This window comes from Olea europaea, chromosome 10 (genome assembly GCF_002742605.1).
Source record: "Olea europaea var. sylvestris chromosome 10, O_europaea_v1, whole genome shotgun sequence".
NCBI classification, from domain to species: domain Eukaryota; kingdom Viridiplantae; phylum Streptophyta; class Magnoliopsida; order Lamiales; family Oleaceae; genus Olea; species Olea europaea.
This window is the reverse complement of record NC_036246.1, coordinates 11,883,469-11,892,655: the sequence shown is the minus strand read 5'-3', so window position 1 is coordinate 11,892,655 and position 9,187 is coordinate 11,883,469. Positions and strand designations below refer to the sequence as shown.

General features: G+C 36.3%; 1 protein-coding gene across 1 annotated transcript; it reads right to left on the bottom strand.

The window, feature by feature from the left end:
* Window positions 1–9: 9 nt before the first annotated feature.
* LOC111401238 (SRSF protein kinase 1) lies at window positions 10–3,754 on the bottom strand. The gene is made up of 4 exons (XM_023028885.1): window positions 3,287–3,754; window positions 1,822–2,610; window positions 1,216–1,263; window positions 10–1,130 (listed from the first exon to the last, which is right to left on the bottom strand). Exons 1-4 carry the CDS (start codon window positions 3,467–3,469, stop codon window positions 810–812), a joined length of 1,341 nt encoding a protein of 446 aa, XP_022884653.1. The 5' UTR covers window positions 3,470–3,754; the 3' UTR covers window positions 10–809.
* Window positions 3,755–9,187: the final 5,433 nt, after the last annotated feature.

The following is a 9,187-nucleotide window of genomic DNA, read 5'->3' as shown; positions in this document are numbered from 1 at the left end:
ATTCACAGATTTGTTGGTATTCAAGGGAATTTTATTTCAACGGTGGCTCAGGCTACCACATTGCCAGCAAAATTTGATGTTTACGATTTACAAGCATCAAAACTTACAATCAATTTGAACTTTTATATGGGCAACACAGAAAGTTAAAAAGAAAAAGGAAAAAAAATACCAAGTAGGAAAATCTGGAGTCGAAAATTCCAAATATAATATAATTCTTAGCATTATAAATTTTAGGAAACACCAAAATGAATCAGAATAATTGGGAACCCTACAGCAAAATATGACGTTCCATTAGCTGTCGCAGCTGAAGCTGACCACTCAAGAGGGACAACACAGAAACCTTATCTTCTAGTAGAAAGACTGAATTCTTCATAATAATAACAGATAAGGTCTTGAAAAAGCAGCTTTCAGATCATCCATCCTTGTTTTTCCCCATACAAGAGTTTCCAATTCTGTGACCATATCAAATGTTGAGAATCTTTTTCTCAAATGGTCCCAAAAGAGCAGGCAATCGGTTCTTCAGGCCAAAAGAACTGCTAGATTGATGTCAACATCAAAAAAGCAAGTACCCTGAGAACCTGAGCATAGATATAGTTATTATGTACAATATGGTATGCATTTGAGCTTCGATAATCAGATTCTTGGTCAGCGTCTTCACGTTGATATCATTTCCCCATGCTAATGATATACTACCATGTTACATCTTTTAGCTACTCAACAAATCAAATTCTATGACGATTTTGGAAAGTTCGGAAAAAGTTAACCGGAAGCAAAACTCAAACGTGTGGAGAACGTCTTTATTTCCTAAATCACTTGCCCACCTTAATTTGAAGGTTGGTCATTCCAACATTCATCTTTTCAACACTGGATTCGCTCTTTTCCTCCTCCTGGGTCTGATTTTCTACATTGAGCCATTGATGCTGTAGACACTGCTGGGCAGTAGGTCGTTTATCAGGGTCAAAATCAAGTAGGGGACAAAGAAACTTGGCAAATTCATGAGCATCAGTGTCAGAAAAGTTAAATTTATCAACAAGAAATCGATCAAGTGGTCGGTACTTCAGCCTTCGAATCCTCTTCAGGTCCCCATATCTGTCAAAGTAATCTTTGGATCGAGCCCCGTTTGTGGCGATCTGTAATTTCATTTTTTATTTTTGAAAGAATCAACAGTCAGACGAAGTTCTTAATCAGCCAGAGGAGAAGAGAAGATGCGTTTACCTTCCGAGGCATCTTTCCGAGGAACTCCATCATCAAAGCAAGGTGATCCTATTAACAATCAAAAACTTCCATTAGAGAAATAAAAAGACCACAATTCCATACAAGATATTAGACTGAAAAGAACGGTTGCAGGTAGGGTTTACGATCGCTGAATAATATTTATTGTAACCTAAAAGTCGTATTGAAACTTCATAAAAAATAGAGAGGGATATTCTAACGAAGTCAGGAACAGGAAAACTGACTACAGCATAATATTTTGTACTTATTACATAAAGTAGCAAACTGACCATGGATTTGAACCCATAAGTTCATTGTGGCGAAAAATATTTTAAGCTCACTCTTGAAGACATGCAAACTTGAGCAATTTAAAAGCACGTTAAAAGATGGCCTCATGACACAACAAAATAAAAAAAGGGCACCAACTAAGGGTTAAACAAACTAATTGCAAAATCCTAGGTGAAATCTATCTCCCTCGACTGTCCAATTTTTAGTTAAACAGAGATAACTTGAAAATTCACACCGAAGAACTGGAGAAAAGGATGGCGAGGACTATCTCAAGCTGCTAAATGCATAAAATAAAATACATTACTGGCATGGCAGTATCACCTCATCTTCACTGAAGCCTTGTCCACTCTTGGGAGTAAACATCATCTCACCCGTGGCAAGTTCAAAGGCAGTGCAAGCAAATGACCACATATCTGCAGGAAAAGAATAACCAGACTGAAGTACAACTTCAGGAGCTCTGTATTGTCTCGTTTGAATTTCTTCAGCAATCGGCTTATCAGCCCGGCACGCATTTCCAAAATCCACAATCTTACACCTCAAGTCAATTCCATCCAAGCATCTAGCAGGCTTTGGAGGCGCCCCAAACCCTCCCATAGAAGCTCGCCTTTCTGATATTCTAGCAACTGCTCTCCGTGCCCTTTGCTTTAATTTTTTTTCAACAATACTTATGGTTGCTACGCCATTGGGGTTCCCCTCAGGCTTTTCAAGAATTGGGGTCATCCCAGACCTAGTAGGATCTTTGGTAGGATTAATGGTGGAATATAGAAGGATATTTTCAGGTTTAAGGTCTGTGTGTATTAGTCCAAGCTCCCTATGTAGGTAATCCAGACCCGTCAAAATGCATTTGCATATCTCCCTTACTCTATTCAATTCAAGGCCTTTGTACCGATTATACTTGATAAGACTCAGTAAGCTATCACCAAGAAACTCCAGGACCATGCATGGATGCTGCCCATTTGGGCCAGCATGCTTAAAGTGGTCCACTAACCGCACAACAAATTTTGCGTTTGAGGGGTCACCCTCAGCAATGGCTGAAAGGATCTCAATTTCATGGGCAGCAGCTTGGGCGAATTGTGGAGCACTTTTCTGGATCTTCAGAGCGACATATCTCTATGAGCAAGAAAATACATCACAGAACAAGCAAATATTAGAACAATGAAAACATAAGTTTTTCTTGAGAACAACATATTACAAAGCTTTATCATTCTCCAACAATTAGACGAGAGAGAGAGAGAGAGAGGCAACACGGCTCAGATTTTGACACACTAGATATAAAGCTTTCATAAATCGTTTTTCGCTGCTCAGCGTGTATATCTCCATTAGAAGCCGAAATATTGTGCATAGGATCGTGGAAAGTAGATGGACTATGAGTTTACAGATAAATTCACACAGACCAATTATTGATCCAACAGGCATCACTAAAAATAGCACACTGCCAAACTATGATGAAATTTCTTCCAAATTCTTTTCCCAATATTGAAGCACTAAATGTGTATTATTATTTATTTATTGTCAGATAAAGAAATAGTCTACAGCCTTGTTGAGATCATGGGAAGGCTAATATTACCCAAGCAAGTAATCTGACTCAAATATAACAGCAGTTCCTAAGCTTGAATGAGCAGTAATACGTGAATGTTATACATAATAAAGCAAATCAAGAACCAAAATGAAATGAAATATACTGCAGTAACTTAATAAATCAAAAGTTTCATAAATCATTAAATCACAGTGATCTATAATGAATATACATAAATAAAAATGCGGAATCGGAACAAGAAAAACGCACGGATGATCGAGTGTCGTAGGCTAGCCAGACGGTGGAGAACTGGCCCCAGCCCAGTTTTCGCTGGGCGATGTATAGCCCACCGGCGAACGAATCGCCGAGTCTCACGGCGTGGTAGCCTCCTTTTCTGTAGGAATCAATGCCCTCATCCTCCTCTTCCGATCCTGACGACGACGAGCAAGACATGTTGATAAACAATATACAAAAAGAAACGAAACGAAACCCTTAATCACAAAGTTACAGATTCTTCGATTCTATCGGATGAATTTACACAGAAAAACAGACTGATTTTGGAATGGGAGGAAAAGTTGCTGGGTGGTGCAACGGAAAACAGAGAGAAGTTGATTGTTTTTTTTTTATTATTTGTTGAGTATTAATATTATTAATAATGGAGAAATGGGGTGATATGTGGCCTTCAATACAAAACTCTCTCCACTTTTTGCTCTTATTTGCCTTTTTCTCTTTTTCTCTTTTCAATTCTGTTTTGCAATAATTTTCTAATTTAAGTTGCTTGAATTTAGGAACGAACATGGTATTTATTAGACGAAAAAAATTATTCTATAATCATATTCGATTAATTTTCTGATGACATGTTTAATACGTTAAGTAGAATTTGATAGAGTAAATGATAAGTATTTTGGGTATCTCTTTTCATAAGTGTCCTCTAATCAAGATGATTTTCAACGTGTTAACGATACAAAAACCAATTCTCAAATCATTTTTTATGAACATCCGAATCTGTAAACTAACACGTGTCGCCTTGTTGAGTTAGTGATGGATTAAACTAGACTCAAGTCCATTAAATTTGAAGTCGACTCTTAGGTCAATATAATTCGGAATAATTTAGTTAATTTATCAACTTGACTCCAAATAAATAAATCAAAAAATAAATCATCATCATCATCACCTTGATTTGAGCTGGATCTGATCAAGGAGTCATGGTCTTTTCGTAGGCCACAGATCATTAAGAGGAGACGTCTTTTGTTGGGTGAGATGGAGTATTCAATGGGAGACAGTAGTTCCACCTTGCCAACTCTCATTTCAAACTGATTTATTGCTTATTGCTAACACATTTATTAGAATTTAATAACAAATTCTTTTTATTAAGATTGGCAAAATTATTTTAAATAATCAAAATCCCCTAAACATCTTAGGAACATTTAAAAGACCATTGCACCTCAAGGAGAGGTACTTTTTGATTTTTTATCATCAATTTAATTCTCTTATACATGTATCACTAGTGAGTACAATTTTTAAACTTCGTGTCGACATCAATTGTTGTCGTAAAAACTAAGTTTACTCCCATATATTCTTGATATTTGTTCATAGACCGAACCATATTTCAAGAATATGAGCTTATTAGTAGGATGGTTGTCGATTCCAAGAGAGATTGTTGATTAGTGTAATGCATAAAATGATAGTTTATGTTCTACAACAAGATTAGAGGATCATTCAGAAGTGACATACATTGGAATGAGGGGACAGACTGAGGTGACGACAAATGGTTGGGTGTTTTTTGTTTTAATTTTTCAAATTGTCAAATCGCGAGGCGATACGTGTCACCACTATTTTTTAGCCTATTTTCACCCTGAGTGTGTAGCACAATTGGTTAAATAATTGTCCTAGTTATCGTCCTCTACGTACTATCATACAAGCGGCAGGCGCATAGTAACTTCTAGAAATTAGGGTTAATTGAATCAACTCATTTTGCTCTTGACTATTAGACCATCAAGCAAACATTGTAAATGTAATGTTGAATGCGTGTTATTCTATGAGCACACGAAACTCAAACTTTCAAAATCATTGGTAGAACTATGAATTTCAGTGTCAGATCATTGGTCGTTTGATGATTTTACTTGCACGTTTCTAAGTCGTAGAGAAATTGCAAATTTGACATTAAAGAAAAAGTGGTAGAACTTTGAAAATAAATTCTACGATAACGGATAAAGCAACGAGCCCACTAAGTCAAAATAAATATTGTATGCAAGACATATTTAACTGTCTAGACTTTATCATTGGTATCAGAGCAAATTCACCTAATTCCAGTAGAAGATCCACAAACCTAGAAATGGATAGTAGTACATTGTCTATGTTTGTCTATATGTGTGTGAATTGCAAATTACAATTTGAATAGCTTAAACAAAACAAAACAAAACAAAACAAAACAAAGTAAAGCGTAATCACAAACGCAGAAAAATGAGGAAGAATAATGAAGTCTGTAAATCGAGATTAGTGTTAATACTATATCTTTAAGACGAATTTGTCCCACCAAGGTGTTTACGGAGTTTCGACAATCGCTCCCAAAATACAACGATATCTCCTTGTAGTAAAAGCACTTCAAACTTTAAGAAATCAACAAACTCGAAAATGAATTTTCACTCTTTACTTTAAATGATATTTTACGCAAGAAAACAAGAATTTTTGGAGTGTTTTGGCTCTATATGATAAAAAATGTGTTATGAAATGAATTTGGATCTCCTAGGAAGTCCAATTTATAGAGGTTGAGGGGTTGTTGTCGTAGAGATACATCCAAAAATTCAACAAGTTTCACGAAAAGACAGCCCTTCAAACCGCTCGCTGACTTGCCACCGCACCGCTCAAGCATCCTTTTCAAGGACTTGGCCACTAGCTACAGGCAAGACGGCCACCCAAGCGGTCAAGTTATATGATTGTTTTTCTTGTTTTTTCAACCTAAATTTGGATATCAATTTCTCATTCATTTAGAGTTAGTTTTATGAATTCAAATATACCATGATCATCTAGTTGACGAGTAAAATAAGTTAGCCTATTCATACACATGAATTAACTATCAAAACCTATCCAAATGCATGGCCGAAATTGATACAAAATCAAAGTTTTATGAACATAATTCCAACAGTCTAAGCCTCCAATAGTAGATGGAATGCTATTTTTTCGTGGTTATGAGCTTCTCCAGTCATTGAGAATAATAAAGTTAGAGCTAAATTGGGTGAACGGTACTGCTTATTTTAATTCTTATAATAACAATTCCAAAGCTTTAAATGACATATTTATCATTGTCGATGTTAACCAATTTCGCTTGATTTCTACATGTGATATTGCGGAGGAAGTGTGAGACATATTGCAAGTTGACACGAAAAACCAACAAGATAGTAAGTCAAAACGACAAATGCTCACGACCCAATTCGAAAATCTCAAGACGGGGGATGAAGAAAACTTTGAAATTCTTATGCAAAGCTATGTGACATTTAATGCTTCGTATGCGCTTGGAAAAAATATTGATGTCAAATTAGTGAGAAAAATTCTAAGATCCTTGCCACCCAAATTTGAGTCTAAAGTGACAACCATTTGATAAGACCTTGTAGGGTCACTATAAACTTACGAGATGTTACATTTCACAAAGCAGAAGCGAAATGCATCATCGATTACTTTACTAGGTGAAGAGATGGAGGAAAAAGAAAAGGACGATGAAACTAGTGAATAATTGAAAGGTTTAAATTTTTTTTAATAGATTCCTAAAAAATAACCTCCAAAACAAAAAGAGCTACAAATTCACCCAAAAGTTCAAATACGTCCAACGAATCCATCATGCCAAAAAGATGGAAAATCGAGTCCAATGTGATACTTGTTAGAAACTCGAACACATCACTTTCGAGGGTGCCAATACTAGAAGAAAATATTCAAGGCTAGCCCTGAAATTTGGGGGCCTTAGACCAATCTCAAATATGAGACCCTAAATACATGTATAAAAATAATAATAATAATAATAAAATAAAATTTATGGGGCCCTGACTAAAGTGGGGCCTTAGGCGATCACCTACCTCGCCTATAGTCAGGGCCAGCATTGAAAGCATTCAAAAAGCAACAAAGCTTTTCGTACAAATGAATTTTAAATACAGTTTTACAGATGATGACATGGTAGCATTTTAATGGCTAAATTAATTGAGTTTTTTTGGTTAAAGAAGGTGTAAGATCTTACCACTTGTAATTTCTGTAAGCCCGGTTGTACTTGTAGCATTTCTCGAAAGAAGAAAGAAATTAATGTTACATGGAGTCATGGGAGTGAAGAGGATGAAGATAACTCAGAGGAGAAAGATACTTATGATAACTAATTAAAAATTACTATTTTGAACTCAAACTAAGTTACTAAAAGAAACTGAGTATCTTTGCATAATTGAAATTGAAACTGAATCAAGACATTGCTCGAATTATGGAACAAAATAATATTCCTTTAATAAGATGTTGTTACCTCTATAGATATTGTAGGGCAATTCAGTCTGAGGACAATATCTATAGAGGTAACAACATCATATTAAAGGAATATTATTTTGTTCCATAATTCGAGCAATGTCTTGATTCAGTTTCAATTTCAATTATGCAAAGATACTCAGACTGAATTGCCCTTTACTGAGTTCTCTAATTCCTCAAAACCTATATTCAATTGCAAATATGATCAGTAACTTCAAATTTACGCTCCAGGAATTCATAGAGCCAAACACTTAGATTTTACATTGCAGGTAATCTTGGGAATTCCCCTTAACGCTATGCAGTTAAAGCACTTGTCTTTCTGCTTACCTTCGATTTTAACCTTCTTATGTGGTTGATGAGTTTTTGTGACAAGCTTTTTCCTCGTATTTCGATTTAAACTCATGACTGGCAAGCTAGCTTGGAATGAAAAATCTCTATTCACTTTTGAGAAAATACGGGTTTTATTCTATCTGGTAGAGTCAACAGAATGGAGTTCCTTGTTTGTAACTCCAGAACAGATGATTTCCGGTCGCACCGAAAGGTACGTACGGTGGAGGTTGGTTCTACAGCATGCTCCGGCACTTGCCATTGAAAAACCAATTGTAGTGCTTTATGCAGCGGGGTACCGCAAATCCCCCTTTTCTTTTAGGTTGTGTATTACCAGTCAAGGGGTTGACGATAGACAGCCCAAAGGACGGAAATGGCCGGTTGGGTTGGTCCAACCAAGAAAGGCATGGGAGTCTTTGGGCATGGAAAGCTTCCAACCAAGGCCGAGCACTCTTCTTCTCGAATTTTTTTTGGATGCACTCTCGCTTAAGTATCAAGTAATAGATCCCCCCCTAAGGCAGCCCGAAAAAAGACTTGCATTAGGCCTCCGGTCTTCTTTCATCTGATAGAATGTATTTTTCGCCTTGCCTTTGACTAGGAAAAGAGGGCCGTGATTTCATTGATTAGCAAAATGTGGTGCTCTAGTGGTGCATAGTTTGACGGGAAAATGACATACAATTATAGCTCATGAAAAGTATGCATAGGGAGATTAGAAAACACGATATGGGGACATGGAGATAGGAGAAAGGAGAAGAGGAGTAAGACGCTCAGAACATTGGAACTGGATTGTGAAGATGGACACGAGCATGATGGAGTTGTTACAAACTTGTTCTGAAAAAAAAAAGAAAAAAAGAAAAAAAGAAAGAAAAAAAGAAAAAAAAATGGTGAAAAAGTGAAAAAAAGGAAGAAGAAGCATTTTTTCCTCCCTCCAATCCGATAGTTCTCGGGAAGTTTCCTTCACATTAATGTGAAAGCCTAAAAGAAGAGCCATTGCCTCTGAAGAACAGAAGGGGTTTCAAGTTTCTAGGCAACTAAATTAGGTAAAGCCAAGATCCATAATCTTTAGAATAAGTAAAATTTTGCTAGTCAGTGTTAATTGATGAAACCCTTTTACCATGTTAATGGAGGACTTTTAAGATTACATGCCAGATTGAAACTACATTAAATGCAGACGCATGCCATGTTCAACGGTTGGCTGCAAGTGATAAATAACATCAACTCAAATTGATTGCCATGGATACAAAGGATGTTGCCATTTTGCCACAAGAAATTGAACAAATACAGTGACATAATCTGAGGTGGCAGCTGATGATTTGATAAAATAAATGAGCGTATTTAAAACAGTTCTAA